This window comes from Clinocottus analis, unplaced genomic scaffold, assembly GCF_023055335.1.
Source record: "Clinocottus analis isolate CAN_PGR_092001 unplaced genomic scaffold, fCliAna1.0.p SCAF_16, whole genome shotgun sequence".
NCBI lineage: Eukaryota > Metazoa > Chordata > Actinopteri > Perciformes > Cottidae > Clinocottus > Clinocottus analis.
This window is the reverse complement of record NW_027175887.1, coordinates 14213420-14231915: the sequence shown is the minus strand read 5'-3', so window position 1 is coordinate 14231915 and position 18496 is coordinate 14213420. Positions and strand designations below refer to the sequence as shown.

The following is an 18496-nucleotide window of genomic DNA, read 5'->3' as shown; positions in this document are numbered from 1 at the left end:
ACTTTTTACAGAGGTCTGTGAACGCACCGTTACAGTAGTCAAGTCTACTGAAGATAAATACACGGACAAGTTTCTCCAGATCCTGTTGAGACTAAAGTCCTTTAACCCTTGATGTATTAGGAGGCCGATTTTGTAAATGTCTTGATGTGGCTGTTCAGGTTGAAGTCTGAATCCATAACTACACCTAGATTTCTGGCTTGGTTTCTTGTTTTTAACATCAGTAAAAGAAGCAGCACTGACATTCGTCCTTGGGAAAAAAAATAAAACTTCTGACATTTGTTTAATAATCGTATTCACATTGCAGAAGATTTCTACTTTTCATGAGAATTTAATGGCAAGAATATATTCTGTGCAGCTAATAATTTAATTCAAAGCCAAACTGCATTTGTTTAAAATTAGAACAACGTTAATGAGAACAATGTTGTTCAGACACCAATGATGTCATGGAGACTGACAGGAAAACTTACTCAAATGTGTTAGAGCGCTCTCTAGTGGACATTTCATCAAATGCACTTTTAATGAATTACCAATTACTTCAAGTCTGTAAAGCAAACTAAACCAATATTGTATAAAACGAGGCAAGAAAAAGAACAAGCAGAACTAACTATGATGTAGCTCATTGACTAGTGCAAACTGAAAACAGATGGCAACTGACATGCAAACAACACTAGTATTGAAAAAATACCATATAGAAACAGTGTGGTCCACATTTATTATTAATTGTTTTTTTCCAAAATGCACAAATAGGAGAAGAAACACAGTCTAGACTTTTACATAAACCTTCATAAAAGATCAACTAAAGAGCTGTGCGATTACATAAAGTAGGCGTGAGCATAAACGTTCTAAATGTATATTTAAAAAAAGATAGATACTTAAATTAAAAAAAAGAAAGTTTATAAAAATTCAATTGCTCAAAAGTGAATATGAAAATTGTGAAAAAGTCTTTAAAAAGTAATATAAATTTTGACATCAATAGCCTATGCACGTTTGTTTGAGGAATTAGATTTTAGGCGTAATAACTAGCAGTTTATATTGACATATATTATTTTGATATTCACATCTTATACGGCACATCCTTTAAAGACCCCAATCAGACACTTTCTGGTTCCCTGACATATCTCACCAGCACGGCCACAGAGGTGGCGACACACCAGTGCTTTCAGTCTTTTCTCAACAAAGTCTAAATCTTAAAAGCACAGAATATTACACAGATACACTCTAATCTTTCCTTACTACCCATACCTTCACGTATAAAAATACAAACAGCACAGTCCCGTAGCCTTCAGAGAAGACTGTTGCCCTCTTTCTTCCGGCACACTGATGCTCGGCCTGTGTTAATGTCATCACCTCAATGTACAGTGTCACGGAGCTGAGAGCAGGGACATGTCTTTGGGTTTAATTTGAGGAAATGTATTCGGCGTATAAAATAAAGTGTTGTCCTCGGGTTAAAAAGGTTAAATAAGTTAACCAGTGTTTGAGAAATAAAAAATTGTGATCCTTGAAGGGGAATTAAGTCAAAATTTGAAAAAAATCCATATAAAAAATACTCTAGACTTAGTAAATCTCGTGTATAAATATTGATATACTGTTGAAGTAAGATTTTAGTAGCACCAAAGCTACTTGATGCAAGGACACTTATCCATGAGAGGGGTGGCTTTTGTTATTCCAAATGACTGTGATGGTCATACACATAATGACGCCGCTGTGTAAGAGCTATTGTACACATTACAATGAAAAGACATCGCTCTATAAAGCAACTAATATGAGATTCACATGGAGTAAAACTAAAAAAGTGTATTATAATGAACTGTATAAAAGAAACTCAGTGATCAGTTTTGACTTGTAAGTAACCAGTGCTGATAACTAGTTCACTGCATGACTGGACTGGTGTCTAGACAGCCGCTTAATGTTCAGTTTTTCAGATTGTGCCACACAAGAAATCCATGTTTTGAACCAGCACAGTTTACAAAAAGAAACGGTTAACAATGGTGCAAGCTGTAGTAATTATCTGCACATTATAGTGCACTTCAATTATGGAGGGTGAAAACAAATCGCACACACAAACTCATTGTTCGTCGTAGTTACATGGATGAAAGGAATAAATCACACTGGAGAATGAGTCGTTACTGTGGATCGGCTGCAGGAGGCGTTATTTGGTTTCACCGGCAGGAGGAGAGCAACCCAGGAGAGGAGACTTAGGCAACACCTATTTCAAAAGAAGAAAAAAACATAGTGTTATTGACGAAACTTTTATGTCATACTTATGTCCCTAGCTGGGACCAAGTTTACTACTGATACCTGATTATATAGAGGTGACGTTACTATTACATGATGTAGAAAAACCCAGCTGTGCGGTTGCACTTACAGGTAACATAATGTGTGAAATTTACAGAGTTCAGATATGTATTTCCAGGAGTTTTTTTTAAAAAAAAAGGCCCTTCTGACAACAGTAAGTGTGTTAGAAGTTAATCAAGGGACTCACAGGGGAAGGAGGCTTTGCAAAGTTGAGGTGAGCATACAGAAGCACTGCGATGTCGTTCTGGCTGGCCTCCAGGGCGATGGACAGAGCAGTGCTGCCGTCCTGAAAGACACGGGGGGATCATGTTGAGATGGAAGTTTTATCGACTTGTAAAACAATAAAGATCAATAATAACAACAAAAAAAAACCGCCTACATTGTCAGTGAGCGTCGCATCGCAGCCCGGCACAGAAAGCAGCTGACGCACAATGTCCACGTGGCCGTGTTCACACGCACACATGAGCGCGGTGGAGCCGTCGTCATCACGGATGTTGACCTGCGCCCCACAGGACAGCAGCGCCCGCACCATGTCCCCTCGACCGTGGCTGACCGCGAGCATCAGCGCCGTCTGACCAGCCTACAAACACACGTTTAAAATCTTTTAAACTCATCTTCAACATGTAGATTTAATTAGTTTTCAAGCTGCATCTGGTGCCGTTTTATCAGACGTATTAATGAGGTGGCGGATGAAAAAGCACACGCAAGCGCTCTATAAGTCACATGGGTTTGGAGCAGTGAAAGCTAATGAACAGTAGAGGGCGCACCTGGCTGGCCTTGGCGTTGACGTCCCCTGTGCGCAGCAGCTGCAGGACGGTTTGAAGGTCGTTGTCGGAGTGGAAGGCGGCCAGCGCTGTCAGCATGATGGCCGTGTAGCCCGCCTTGTTCTGCTTGTCAGCATTACACAGGCCTGTCGGGTAAATAGGGCAATCAGTAAGACAGGTGTGCAACAGCAGCACACACAATGACAGGGATGTATGACGTGTTGGACACGGGAACTTTGAAGGCCGAGCGAGTAAAGGAAACCATTTGAACACCTCACATTTTCTTATGTGATTTTAAATGTTAATGTGGACATTTGGAGCCCATTATAAGCCACATCTACACATAAAATCACCCTTATGTAAATCGTTTGTCACTTTTACTTTTTTTTTTCCCGCACACCCAAAATCACACATCCACATAAGCACACACAAACACACACTTATAGACACGTACCAGTTTCCAGCAGCAGTTTCACCACGGGGAAGTTGGAGTGGGAGACGGTGTAGTGAAGCGCTGTATTCCCGTTGCCGTCGGCCATGTTGATCACAAACTCCAGCAGCTGAGGGGAGACCTCGGCGAAGGTGTTCATATAGGCCTTGACAACAGCCGTGTCCGCCGCTTTGTGACAGGACACGCGCAGCCACTCCTGCAGCACGGTGGTGTAGGCTGCCCTCTGAGGTGAGACACAATGAGGACGGTTTGAGACACAGGCACACTGACAGACCACGATAAGCAAATCACAAGCAACTGAGAAATGCCCCTCTATAAAAATGTTTTAAACATCGCCTAAAATAAAGTTGAATTTCTGTTTTGTAAGAGCTGTTTATAAGAGTCTTTCTTGTTTTAATTACATAATCTTTCTTTCTTTTCTATCTTTCTTTTTCTTTACTTGTCTATCTTACGCATATTTCATTTTATATTTGTAATTTTGAAGAAAAAAAAAGTAATATTATATAGGTAGAGGCTTCAAATAAGACCACTTGGCTTTTTGTCTCTTTCTGCACTGTGATAATCTCTGTTAAGACTTGCGTTGCATTGTTTGAATTGTGCGAAATAAATAAATCAAATATAAGAAAAGCGTTGGAGGAAACCGTCATCAAATAATTTGGAGACTCACAGGAAATTGTGTTAAATGCTCTTTCTGTGACCTAAGAGTTCAGCACAGCAAAACCCAAACCGTTTGCATTACAAACGCTTATGTATTATAGACTAACTCAAACATTTAGAAATCTTATATTAAAAGAAACCTATAACCTCTAGTTTAAAAATCCCATGGTAAAAAAAAAGGAGTTTAGGATGTTTTAAAAATGAGTGAACCTAAAGTGAGTATGGATATGAAAGGAAAACTCACTGCTGCTTGTTGGCTGAAGGCGTTGGGTTGCCCGAGGGCTTTCTGCAGGGCATGAAGAGTTGACATCAGGCTGTCACTCAAGTCCAGTCTGAGACAGACGAGGAGACAACATCAGTCACTGATGCCTCTGTCATTACATCATCAGTCTGTCTGATAACAATGTGTGTGTGTGTGTGTGTGTGTGTTTACCTGACTTGCTTGGCTGATGCAGTGGCAGTGGCGTTCGTAAGGCTTTCAGCCGCTGGCTTCGGCTCGGATTGGCCGGAGAGGACGGTTGCCTCTGACTGGACGGTGAATCGCTGCGTGGTTATCTCAGTGGTTTTAGTGGCACACGGCGATGACGAACATGTGACTGAGCTTTGTTCAGGAGTGGATTCAGTGCTTGATGATGTGGAGGTGATCTCCTGGGTGTGCTTTTCTGAGGACCGTTCGACAGTCTCGTTGGCGGCAGCTTCGTTTGCTGGACTTGGACGACTTGGAGGACTTGGAGAGGAGTCGGAGGCAGTGTCTGTTGCTGGTGACCGGGGGGCTTTGTCTGGCAGTTTTGTGTCTACAGTTGCAGACCGATCGAGACTCTGCTGTGAGTCTGGAACGACGGCTGGTGGCTTGACGGCAATCTGTTGAGGTACGCTGTTGCTTTCAGGAGGCTGGGAAGCCTCGCTGTGGGTGGTTTGTTGCTGGTGCTGGGTCGCCGACTCCGGCAGTTTTTCTCTGGCTTCATGATATTCACTGGAGTCACTCCCCTCATCCGAGCTCTCACTGCTGCTGTCGTCTGAAGATGTGGACTCGTAGCTGCAAGTCAAGAATATGTTTAAGGGTCAAACAGCTCAAACGCGTTTTTCAAAACAAAACCATTATACTTTTTGCTAAGAATACTGGTTCAGTGGGTGAAAATGTTTGATACCTACCCTCCATTGACTCCAATGAACTGTAGGTTCTTCTTTGTGGAGGGAGATCCTGGCTCACCTTCTGCTTTCCGCTTCATAATGGATCTCAGTGAGGACTGGGGAGATGAGGCTGGAAAATAAAACATGATGTTGTTAGAACAAAGGTCAAAGGTCAAGGGGTGTTTTGAGCAGGATACAGTACTGTTACCTGTCATAGAGCCTTCTTTTGACTGGACAGCCTCTGGGGATGTTTGCACGCCAGTCTCTTCTTCTTTTGAATGCAACAAACTGATCTGATTACTGGACGTGCCAACAGCAATGGCAGGATTAGCTACCGGCACTGAAGTGGACAACTCGCTCTTTAGGACATCGCGCACCTGCTTGGAGCTGACTGCAATCGGCAACTCAACTGGAGCATCTGTGAGACAGAAATAAGACTTCAACTTTTCAGCCTTAACTAATCAAATATCTTGTGTAGAAATACATTTTTAAAAAAAAGTAAGACATTGTTGGTTTACTGGTTACTTGTGTACAATCTAATGCAATGAATCATGTCTTATAATCTTGAATTTTAGTGTCAGAAACCTTCAGCTTGTCCTCTGTAGTGGCCCTCCACGACTCCACCGGCTGGCTGAAGGGAGGGGGAGCTGCAGATCTCGGCTCGGAGCAGTGTGCCCACCTCCACCACGGTGGGCTGCTCGAGTGTGTACACCTGGATTCCCACAGTCCTCTGTTCCCTGTGTTGGGGCAGCTGTGTGAAGCTGACCAGAGTGTGCAGGCTGCAGTCTTGTGGCTCCTGCCAGCCCACGCTGGTAGTCATGACTGGATGCTCTGCCCGAGGTGCCTTCTGTGCCGCTGCATCCAGCTGCTGCGCATCCTTGAGCTCCTGCACAGTCCTCTTTAGCTGGCCCTCGAGCTGACCCACTTGATTCCTCAGGGCCACCGTCTCTGGCAGCAGCCCCAAATCCTCCTCCCGAACCCCGACTCCCACATGGCGACTGCCCCTCAAGTCCTCTGGTCCCACTCCGATGGTGCGCACTTCCCGCTTTCCATCCGGTCGCGCTCCACCAACAATCACCGTGTCCTCAATCTCGCACCCGGAGTCCTGAAGCTTGGATCCGTCGGGTGCGGTCGGAGACAACGGCTTGTCGCTGCTCTTCGCTCCAGTTGTCACCTCTTCTTCGGGGATGTCGATGTAGAGCTCACCTCGGGGGCGACTTCGATTGAAACTCAGACTGTGACCTAGGAACTTCTGGCTCTTCAGCTGGACACTGAGCTGCCGTTTCTCCTCCTGCAGCACAGAGATTTTGACCTGCAGCACAGGGATGGTCTTCACCTGCTCCTCTAGCTCCCTTATCTTCCGGAGGGCCGTGGCCATCTGCTCCCTGACGTGCTGCAGGTGGGCTGGAGTCGGGGTGACTGGCGTGGACAGGCCAGAACTCATCGGGGTGAAGGATCCGCTTCCACCATGGGCCCGGTTGTAGCTGTGTGCACTGCTGATGGAGGTGTTGGAGCCCACCACGCTGCTGTGCATGCTGCCCAGGTTGGAGAACCTCCGCCCTTCTTTCTCCTCCTCCAGCTTCCTGCGTGCATCCAACAGGGTCTTCTCCACCCGGGCGGTGCTGAAGCTGGGCCGCTGCGTCGTGTGGTAGCCAGGGGCGCAGTAGGAGAAGGACGAGTGCCGGCTGTCCATGCTGGTGTTGGAGCACAGAGACTCTGTGGAGGTCCACCAGGAGCCGGTGTAGCCATAGCCACGGGGCAGGGAGCCATAGCGTGGCCGGCGATGGACGGGTACCTTCTTGATGGTGTTTCCCTTCTCTATGTCGTTGACATATTTGAGGAAGTCCAGGTCCAGACGGTAGCCATAGGGGGTCTCCACTGAGTAGGGCGCCTCCTGCTCTTTGCCGTGCAGCGAGGGGGGAGCAGGCGGGTTGAGCTTCCCTGAGGGGGGAAGGAAATCAACTTTAAACAAACGGAAATCTGCATCTAATCTTGGGCTCAGACTTTAGATGATAGCATTAACTTTGGCCTACTGTGTATTTAAATACGTCCTCTGAAACAATCAGCAAATTAGGCACAGAGTGGAATGGCACAGTTTCTATAACCTGACCTTATAAGTGTCTACTTTACTTCTTTACTTGGAAGTTGTCTGACAGTTGAAATCTTAAATACATAAGTCATAATCCAAAGATATGAGTAAAAATAAACAGAAGCTGCACCTGGGAAGCCGGGGTCCATGTGCAGCACTTGAGCCATAATGAGCCTGTGGCGCCCACCAACTCTCACCTGAAAAGAGAGAGAGAGAGAGAGAGAGAGAGAGAGAGAGAGAGAGAGAGAGAGAGAGAGAGAGAGACAGGTGTTGATTTTACAAATGAGTATACAATATGGAACAACAATACTTCCATTTAGATATATGTGTTGTTGTTTTTTTGCTGAACATGCTTTTATTTTCTCATACTATCTGTCTAAATGTACCTGTATTCCCCCTCTGTCTGAAACGCTCCGTTTTAGCGCCTGTATTTTTAAGCCCCTCCCCCTTGACGATGAAGCCAAGTCTGCTCTGATTGGCTTGCGAGAAAAATATACTAATCAATCTGCAGGTGACATAAGAAGGGGATCCACATCTGAATGGCGTGTTGAATCACATGGTTTCTGATCTAAAAGAGGCCGGGTCGTCTTATTTCACAGTTTGGGTTGGCAGGAACTCCAGACACTCAATAAAAGTGAATATTGAATAAGATGTCCCGCTTTAAAAAAACAAGAGATGCTTTTCTTGCAGAAATACCAACACAGGAGGTAAATCAATCGCACATGCTTGTGTATGCCCAACAAAACCCTGCCAGCGTTAATACGCACATCTTATGAGCAGGCCTATTCGCAGACACTTTGACTTGTCATAGCAGGAAAAGCATAGGTGTGAATAACACTACCGATGGCTCCGTGCTATTGAAGTGCTCCAGTGAGAGGGCGCCATCCATTTTATTATTTACACCTGTGCTTTTCCTACTGTGACAAGTGAAAATGTTTACCATAAAAAGGCATATGGACTCAATAGAGTTGAGTTCTCCACTAAATATGATTTGCATTCTGCATTTCTCTAACCACATTTTTCTGTGTGCGCGATGGTCAGAAGTGTTTCTTTAACTATATCGCCCTCCTGCCTCCCTTTCTAATTTTATCCCTTCATTTTTGGGAGCATAGTGGGTCACAGTGGATCGTGTGTTTGTTTCTGTTCTGAGCGTTCAGAGAAGAGGAGTTACAGAGGAAAGTTTCCTGGCAGCTAAATCCAAGACAGAGGTTTGAGACTGCCAGTTACAACCTTATTAGGAATCAGCGCTGCACGCTGACTTCGCCTCTCAATTCAGGGTTTACAGATACTCTCTCTCTCCCTCTCTTTCTTTCTCCCCCTCACTTTCTTCAAATCTTCCCCTCCTGTGTCTTCTCTTATTTGACTTCTTTTTGTGTTTTTCTCCTCCCCCCTCTCTTTCTCTCTCTCCACATCAGCTGACAATCAGGAGGTTTCAGCTGGTCACTGTCTCCCACATTCACCCGCTCAGAACTTCCACACAGAAAGCATATAGAGTTGCTGGGAACTCAAATACATTTTTCGCATGAGGGCTAATGCATTTGGACCTTTTCTAAACAAAAGATTATGCTCTGTCCTCCCACAGAGAACAACAAAGTGCAATGCCACAGAGCCCACAATGCCAATGCCCGTGAGTTTCTGTCTGCTTGGAAAAGATTAACTTTCTAGGTCATCACTTTGTTTGAATTGAGGATGTAATGTTTAAGCCATCCAAAGCATTACCCAGCGGAACATCCTTACACTACTTTAGACTTTAAGGGGCTCGGATCGTAGGTTTTCACCGCGAACCTCCGGTCTCTCTCGCGCTACCTTGTGACCCTCGTCAGTGCTTGCTCGGTTGTGAAAAGTAGGCCGCCTGGAAACACTGACTGAATTGACTTGGTATTTTTGAATGCCTGCAGTCCGTTTAATGTCCTGGTGCGAGTCCCTTTATCGGTGCCCCTTCATCACCCTCTTTTACCAAGATTACGGCACACACTGTGAGGCATGGAAATACTGTATGCATGCACGCACAGACCCATTTTATCGTCACAGAGTTTAAAGTCTTCGGCAAGAAAGGACTGAAACTAAGCCGAACTAACTATATGTTTTGCTTATAGAGGAATTCATCAGATATCCTACATATTAACTTCAAATGAGTAGAGAAAAAAGAAGATAGGGAGCACTGCAAGGAACTAAAGATACATTATGTTGAAAATTAAGACTTAAAGGCCTCCGAGGCGAGACAGTGTGAGCGCCTGGTTATCTGCAGCATGGCATGAAAGCGCTTGATTGATGATGTGCTGCATATTGTACAGTACAGTTTCGGTATGCCTACATGTGTGAGAAAGTGAGAACAGGACAGAGAGAAGGGGAGTGGCTGGGAGTAAGCGAGCATGTCTATGTGAGTGTGAGAGCGAGTGTCTGTGAGTGCAGTAGGGTGGAGGACCGCGCTGACAGGGGATAGTTGATGAGATATAATTAGGATCTGCAGTTAGGCAACCAAACATACCGGCCCCGCAGACGTCCGCTGGAATCCCCTTTGACAGATTTTCTACTCCTTCAAATCATATCCACACACACACACACAAAAACTGCTTCAAAATGTCTCTCCCCTTGTTGCTTCCCCGGGTGCCGTTCGTCCAACAGAACGCCCCCAGCACCAGGCCTCCACATCTGCTTCTCCAACAGCGGCTCATTTGGGTGTTTCAGATGTGCTAGCATGTGTGGCTGGGAGGTGGAGCGCTTGACCTTCCTCCCTCTCTCTCGGCTCTCAAACAGAGTTCCTTTGAGATGACATCTGAACAGAAAGCAGTGTGCGCCCTTCCTCAGCGTCACATTCTTCAGGCGACTCTCCCTGGCCAGCTTCTTCCAGGACAAATGTCATTGCCCCCCCCCCCTCCATCCTCCTACATACAGCCGCAAACCACACTAGCGGAAGTTCTACACCCTCCATCCCTGCCATTAAGATTAAGACACCCCTCGGGGGGATGAGATGCAGGTCACCCAGCACAAATTACACATCTGCGGTATGTCCTGTAAGATGCAATGAGAATAACTGCATTATACTGGAGTGTAGATGTCTTTGACATCTTAGCAGCTACTGTAAAACGTTTATTTTTGCACTCCTAATCATACATTCTGCTTGATTTACAGCATGTGTATATATTATTGTGCCTTTGAGTGTATCAGTGGATTGAGACCACCCTGAAACGTAATTTAAGATGCCAGGCTTCATTTTGAGGTCAGCTCTCTCAAGATTATCAAACTCATTGCTTCCATTCATTGAGTCACCTTATTATTATTGCCAATACAAAGGATTAGACCTCAGTATTGCTAAGTCTGAAATACCACTCTTTCCCACCACCCAGAGAAGATCTTTTTTTCCACTGCCTTCATGACTCTATGAGCCTTTGGTGATTACTATTCTGCTCAAGCTTGGGAATGGTTTGTGAATTAGGAAAAGAAGGAAGAGGGATTTATTTTCCGCTTCATACCAGCTGCTTGCGCTGCAAGGACGGGATCTCTCCTCCCCAGGCTCCTTGCTCTCCCTTCCTTCTCTTGCACTCTTACAGTCTGCACCTGTGGGAAACAAGAATGAAGGAAACTTAAACTTTGGCAGCCATGACTTCTGATAGTAGCAGTTTGTAGCCCAGAAGTCGTCACCGGATGACATCAGGTCATCGAACAACATGTCAAAAGGTGTGTAGCTCTGTAGACACAGACACAAAAACAGGTTAGAAAAGAATGGCCGCCGCAGACTATAAACACATTCCAGAGGTTTTGAGTGATGCCGGATGTGAACAATATACCCCCATGAAATGCCAATCACTGTCTGACCTCCTTGTTCTGCAGCCTGATCCATGCATAGCCGCTCTCCCAACACTTTCCCCCACCCCGTTTCTCTCTCCAATGCAAGACTCGCTCTCTAATCAATTCAAGGCCGGGCGCCTCCCTGCCATGTGATTGGGCAATGTTTTCTGTTTTCTTGCCTCTGTGACTAACACCCCCAAATCCACAGGCACACACACCCTCCAGTTTTTTTTTTTTTTTGTGGGAACTGATCACCTTAAAGCCAGACTGATTTCATAAGCATTACAATGCGTTCCCTTCGTGGACAACTCAGACTTGAAGCTAGCGCTGTAACCTCTGCATGCATGGCGATCAGATAAGCTGCGTGACTGTGTCTGCTGATTCTCATACATTCTGCACAGAGTCAGGCTGCTGTGTAAGAGTGGCGCTCTCGCAGCCTAAAAAACACATAGATGGGTGACCATTGCATCATTTCATAACAAGACATGTTGTTGTTCAACACATTGTTTCATAATGTTGTCATGCCAATACCCTCGAGAGTGGAGGGGCAGGGGAGAGAAACAGACCTTTTCGACTGGAACGACAGCCAAATCACAAAGAGCCATTCATTCAGCCCCTAGTTCCACAGCTGGTTCTAATAGAAAGCAAGGAGGGGCATCGCAAGAAAGAGAGCGAGAAAGAGAGAGAGAGAGAGAGTGTGTGTGTGTGTGTGTGTGTGTGTGTGTGTGTGTGTGTGTGTGTGTGTGTGTGTGTGTGTGTGTGTGGTGAGGACTCAAAACAAACAAACAGTTGATGAAGTGCTGTTACGGACCCGCATGCTGACAGAGACGGGAAATACGCGGACCGGGTGATTGATATCTAGAGGTGCCCCGGGCTCCTAAAAATGGCCGCCAATCTGTGCAGCTAATTGTGCAAGACACATCATTATGAATGCATCCCTACCAGATTATAGAATCTTGTGCCAAAAGCTACTTTTAAGGGGAAAGGATTAAAGCAAGAGCACTGAGTGGTTGGCAAATACTTGTGTAAGACAAACACCAAACGTTACAGGAGACAACTTGAACTCCCGTCGACTCCCACACGACACAGATGAAAACACTGTCCGAGGCCCGAAGACTCCCACAGATCGACAAACACAGCTGTAGCTTTTAAATAGATTTATTAAGGGCAGGCTGATATGAAAGCCAAGTGATTTAGCTGCTTTTAATTTGTCTGGCTTCTTGATGATGAATCTGAGAGAAGCAACTTTTTGACAACAGATTACAAATGCACCTTTTTCTAATGTCACTTTAGCGCCGGGATGATCACTGCTCCGCCTGTGCATGTGGCCAAACTCAGACGATATCTGGCAATAGTTTGAAGTCTGATGGAGAAAGGGTTACAGGAAAAGGGAGCTCCATCTTTCTATTCCCAAAGGATCCCGAAACAACCCAGTCACTTCCTCCCAGCCCAGGAGAAAGAGTAACAAGGGGAGGAGAGCGTAAACGGGAAAGAAAGAAAAAAGGGGTAAGTAAGGAGAGCAGTGCAGTGTGTGAGGGAGGATGGGTGGGAGAGAAAGAATGGGAATGTGAGGAAAGAAAAGGCTAAACTTGCAGGAGGAGGGGGGGAAGAAATGCTGCTGAGCGTTTGAGATGGAAAGTTCTCGAATGAGAAGACCATGAGTGTTCTCTGATTTGGACACCAGCAGTATGAATCACTGCCGCTGACATCAGGATGAAGTCTGCTGCTGTTAACGCCGGAGCAGCAGAACGATCCCATAGGCGTCCAGAACTCCTCACAATAAGTTTATACAGTTTAAAAGGACCTTCCCTCATAATCTTAAAAGGCTCCGCCTTGAAGATTACCATCATTTGTGCATTCCTCCCCTAAAAATAGGCCGACAATAGAGAATCCCTATGAAAAGCTGCACTTTGTCTAACCATATGAAGCCGATTGTTGCTCAGAGGTTTTCCCCACAACGCAACAGGCCGCAAAGACCTCAATATAGACATAGAGAAGAGTTCTAAGTGTTACATAAAGATCACAACAGGAGACAGGGTTGTTGATCTATCTACTAAGACTTCTTTGTCCTCCTCTTCATTCTGCAGCACAGATGGCTTCATTCAACCAAATGGTCCTGCATGAATAATACATCAGACAAAAATTACAACAAATCTCTCCCCTGAACAGCCACAGAATGCTAAATGTGGAAGCAACAACAGTCGTTTGTCACCAAGCGAAATATGGCCGAGCGGTGTACGTCAGCGCTTGACAGACAGGCCGGCCTTCACCACGTGTAACGAGGCCAGATGATCTCATATCAACATGGCAACACAGTGTGGTTCTGTGCCGCTGGCGGACATGTGGTTTTTGACTAATTTGGGTTTAAGACTCAGGACAGTGAAATCATAATCCAGTGGGACGTCCCCTCCGGGATTCTCTGCCCTTTAGCTAAAAGCCTTGTTTTTTACATTAAGGAGCGGTATGGAGGAGCAGACGCCGCTGGGCTGAGTAGTCTGGCTCGAGTACGGCCAAGAGGAGGGGCCGACCAGCTCCCATTACTCCTGGAACAGGAGCAGAGTAAACACCCGCCGGTCCGCTATTGGTCATTGTGCTGACCTCCAACAGGAAACTGAACACGGGTGGGGCTGAGCGACAAGGAGCGGCCCCGGGAAAGAAGCCGGGAAAAAAAAATTAAAAAAGGGAGAAAATTTGGGAGAGAATTCCTGTGCAGTTGTGGAGGTGGGGATTAGGAATGATGCCGAGCAGAGGGGCCAGAGCTCGCCGCCGCTTTGACGAGAACTGAGGGGTCTGGAGGGGAGGAAGACAAAGTCCAGATGGCAATGAGACGGGCGGTGGGGAGCCGGTCGGACCAGAGATGGGGGTTAAAAGGTCAGGTCATCGTGTGTTGTGGCACCGAGCAGAGCAGAGGAAGTAAGCTCACTGCAGCGACGCTGTACTTAAGTGGTTCCCTCTCAGGGATCTAATCAATTACTTCCTGATTCAGTGAGAGCTGTTGATCTAAAGACTGCGGACATAAAGACAATAAAACGAGCCAAGAAAAACATCCACAGCACTGACGACTCCAACTCCAACACGTGTGCGCAATCTTTACTGGACAGAAAAGGACATCTTGCTTTTCTGAGTGATTAATGTATTGAAGGAGATCTAGTGAGATTATTTAGGCAGATAATCACAGTCTCTAGTACTTCAAAAGCCAGATTAGACCATATGCTCACTGAAAACGTCTTTCTAGTGTCTGTCCCAGTCAAAGTTAAGCAGGAGCATTAACCCGCTCTGTCTTGACCAATTCAGACTGATGATACTTCTGCAACTCTTGGCCTTATTTGTATCCCTACTTTAAACTAATCAACATCTAATACGATTAAGAACTTTGGGTTTGATCATCAGAACAAACGCTGTTGAGAAACAGAAAAAAGGTACACATGAAAACAAGAAACATGGCAGATCGATTAGGTTTCTGATTGGCTCGGACGGGTGATAACACAGTATTTTAAACCAAGTACTTCTACATGGACGCCAACACGTATAGCATGTTACCATATCATCTAAGACAATATTTAAGTCTCATACCAAAACGTCTATATAATATTGATATATTGCCCAGTCCTGATATTAATGGTGCAGATACAATAAGTAAAACACAAGTTGCCTGCATGTATATTCTCTGAAAATGCCTGTTAACATTATAGATTGTTATATCGCTAACTTGATCCATTTCAGAGATGGAAAGGATCATTAATACTGTGTATTGTATAATCCGAGCAGCTCGTGCATCATGCAATAAAACTGTCCGGAGTTGCTTATCAGTGGTTGAACTCATAGACAGTGACAGACAATCTCACCAGGTTTCAGGGTGTAATTTCATTAGAGGCTCTCGAAACCATTTAAATGCCCGGCGTGTGGCCCAGTGTGCAAATGGGGTTTATAACCCTGCATTCCTCGACTGCACCCCTGGGTCCAAAAGCTGTAATGAGACAATCACATTCCAGCACGGTGAAGAAAAAAAAAAAAAATTCTGAAGGAAAGTCCAGCTGCACACAAACGTGACCAGAGAATCCCAAAGTGCAGCGTGAGGAACTCCCAGGGGATCTGTGATGGGTTTCCAGGGGGGCCTCCAGAAAACAAGTCCGTTTTCACTATTATTACAGTCACACTGACTAGATCTCAAAACAATGAGGACATATTCAGTTGCCTGTTTATTAGGTACACCTGGCTACGACTACTCCCTGCAGAAAGCTAAATATTAGACCGTGTGACGCCGTTAACGACGCCACACAGCCATCTGAGTGCCATGCAGCTGCTACAATCTTTGGCTGTCCGCTGGTAGGTGATTTAATACAGCCAGCAGCCCATTACAGCAGCGGGACAGTGGTGTATTGTATGTATGATGCAGTGTAACTGATGACTACACCCCCACATCCTGCCAACTTTGGCATGTAATCATCACAACATCTGACGTGTTTACTGGTGACTCAGGGTCGTGTAGCACACATATCATGAGACCGCCTGTCACATAAAGTCATTAATAAACAAACAATCCTCCCTATTAACACAAACAAATTGCATATTCAGAGGGTCAATCTTCATGTGTGCCTTTTCAGACCCTATTAGTCCATAATGGGAAATCAATGAGGGCCATCCGTTTAGAGCCTATAGCTTCTAAAAAAGAAACATGTGGATACATAGAGTATTGGATTGGTTTACCCTCCTTCTGCCCTGCTGACACACAACTCCATCGGCCCTAATCCATCGTCTGAGGATGGAAACCCCCCCCGTCTGTGACCACTGACCAGTTACAGGCGGCGAGACGAGCAAATTTGAGGGCAAGAAGCGGCAACGAAAAGCGGAGTAACATCTGGAAGTAATGAAAACTTGCAGAATGCGCGGACCCACCCTCTCTCTTTCCCCGGAGTCTTTAGTCTTCACTGAGCTTTTTAAACAAATACATAATTAGAACATAGTTAAATTGTTGCAACAGATCATGCGTAAGGCACGGGGGGGAAGTTTTATAACGGAGGGCGAACAGAAAGACCTAAATGTGTTGCTCGTTCATAAATTAGGGGGGGATTTGTCAATGCAACCTACAGTATATACTGTAAGCTCGCTGCAACATTGAAACTCCTGCATTAATCGATGCACACAAAAGTTGAGGTCGCGTGGCAAAACCCCCTCTATCACACAGGCAGAGCATGGAGAATGTGTATGCTACTATAGAAAATGCACAGCTTTGATGTACATGTATATCATAATTATGAAACCTAAATAAATATTCGGCAACTGTAAACTTCCATTTCTGTTTGACGGATTGACTGATATACAAATTAGCATTATTTATGAATATTATAGAGATTTGGTGTTAACGGCGCGTTGAGCCTCCAATGATGCTCTGAACAAAAAGACACGCACCGGAGGAGGAGCGACCATGAGACTCAGTTTACATTCCTCTGAAGGGAAAGAAATACTCGTGGGAAATTATGAAACATATTTAGTCTGCAGAGCAGGTAGTAATATGAGTATTACTGAAGCTGGGGAGGGTTTTGGGGCATAAAGGACCCGTTACTTCGCAGAGAGAGGGAGGACCGACGCTTCACAAAAGAAGTCCCTCTCTCAAGAAGGCGCCTCGTCTGGAGCGCTTTAAAACAGCAGTCTGACAAAGAGACACCGAGACGGGACAGTTTCCCAACAGAGGCATCGCAAGTTACTCGTTGTTCTTACCTGCCCTCTGGTTATCCTTTCATCCGCCTCGGCCCAGGAGGAGCGCTCACTGACAGAGACAAAAACACCGCAGCCAAGATGCTCCCAGCCCACGCCCCGCCCCTCCTCTTAAAGGGCCAGCGACCACGAGGCCAATCAGGGCGCGCACACGCTGCTTCCATCATCGCGCATTGGCCTCCAATCATCTGTGATCGTCTGTGGGGCCTTCGTTTACCTCCAAGGAAGCACGCTTCTTCATGGACCTGTACGGGACAGGACCTTCAAGGAAATCCCGACACCTTTCATCAACACTTTAATGACTTTAAAGGCCCTACAAGGACCTTCATCCACGGCCCTTTATGGACACGAAGAACCTTCTTTTATGTCAAATACACTCCATTAAAACACCTACATTAGAAATATTAAGTATTAACAGCAAAATATACTCATCAAGCACAATCTATAACAGTGCATCATAGTTTATAAATACGTTTGCATGTACTATTCATATTTGACATATAAAGTAGCATAAAACACACATACTTAAGTACCTAAGAAAAATAATATAGTACTTTAATAAGTGTACTCACGTTCATCACTATTTGACCCTCTAAGATGTTAGTGTATAAAAGGCCTCTAAGGCTCTCAATGGAGACCAAAGAACCGCAGTAGGAGGACCTGCCAGATCCCTTGAACACTTAGTAAATCCCTGCAAGGACCAGCAGGGAAACTCCAGCAAGTACAACGAGCTTCCCAGGAAGAACAAGAAATGTCAAGAACATTTAGGATTTCTCAAGTACGAAACTCCAAGAACCTCCAAAGACATTAAAGGACCTACAAAGATTAAAATAATCTCAAGTTGAAAAAAAAAGAAAGGGTAATGGACCAAAGCTCAAATACACACACATATACAAATTTAAAAAAAAGACATGTGAATGTTTGACATTTGTTCATGTGATAAGATGGAAAAGACAAACCTCCACAAAACATTGAATCAATATCAATTTAGAAAAGAAACGTCTACAACTTAGAAAAGATACAATGTGAAAAGGTTCACATTTTAAAATTTAACATTTATAGTTTTACTTTTACAACTAAACTACAGTAGAGTACTGAGTGATTTTGCTCAGTGGAAAACTTCCAGTCCTCAGCTGAGGTTGACTGAGCTGTCTTCGTAAAGTACTCGGATATAAACGCAGGAACTCTTCATTCCGGTAAATTAGACCAACATTGCCGGCTCGAACGTGGCTCTTCGTATCGCCACAGGAAATTAAGACTAATGGTGTGGAAAAGGAAGGTCAGGAAGACATCTGGATCACATTCATCTTTGCCTTGTCTTTATAACCATGAGACACAAACGTTAGAGGACAGTGTTTGTGTGAATGTAGAGAGCAATGTGATTTAGCAGAGGGACCCCGAGTAGTCTGAAGGTTTCAGGTCGTCTACAGTAAGTAAACTAATCAGTGAATCAGTTAACTTAATAAGTTATAAACTTAAAACCTAAGGTTTATCAGATGTCCTGGTTGAAGTTCTTGATTACCATTAGTAGTCACTATTGACTCCTGAAGAGAATATTACATATCTTAAGTTATTGTCACCACAAAGCTCTTTCATAAATGTATG

General features: G+C 44.9%; 1 protein-coding gene across 2 annotated transcripts; it reads right to left on the bottom strand.

The window, feature by feature from the left end:
* Positions 1 to 708: 708 nt before the first annotated feature.
* kank2 (KN motif and ankyrin repeat domains 2) lies at positions 709 to 16983 on the bottom strand. 2 transcript variants are annotated; one of them, XM_068579424.1, is made up of 13 exons: positions 16895 to 16983; positions 10861 to 10945; positions 7518 to 7584; positions 5884 to 7239; positions 5507 to 5716; positions 5320 to 5428; positions 4601 to 5203; positions 4412 to 4499; positions 3514 to 3733; positions 3063 to 3205; positions 2675 to 2875; positions 2483 to 2581; positions 709 to 2206 (listed from the first exon to the last, which is right to left on the bottom strand). In XM_068579424.1, exons 3-13 carry the CDS (start codon positions 7552 to 7554, stop codon positions 2150 to 2152), a joined length of 3123 nt encoding a protein of 1040 aa, XP_068435525.1. In that variant the 5' UTR covers positions 7555 to 7584; positions 10861 to 10945; positions 16895 to 16983; the 3' UTR covers positions 709 to 2149. The 2 variants fall into 2 exon arrangements, with proteins under 2 accessions (XP_068435525.1, XP_068435526.1); XM_068579425.1 differs by lacking the exons at positions 10861 to 10945; positions 16895 to 16983 and adding an exon at positions 9876 to 9929.
* Between the last annotated feature and the right edge of the window lie 1513 nt (positions 16984 to 18496).

Excerpts from the sequence above, each read along its gene's own strand:
- kank2 (XM_068579424.1), bottom strand. The coding sequence starts at position 7,554 with ATGGCTCAAGTGCTGCACATGGACCCCGGCTTCCCAG. Across the intron at positions 3,206-3,513 it reads GAAACTGCTGCTGGAAACTG|GCCTGTGTAATGCTGACAAG; the intron begins GTACGTGTCTAT and ends TTTACCCGACAG. Across the intron at positions 2,876-3,062 it reads TCAACGCCAAGGCCAGCCAG|GCTGGTCAGACGGCGCTGAT; the intron begins GTGCGCCCTCTA and ends GTGTGTTTGTAG.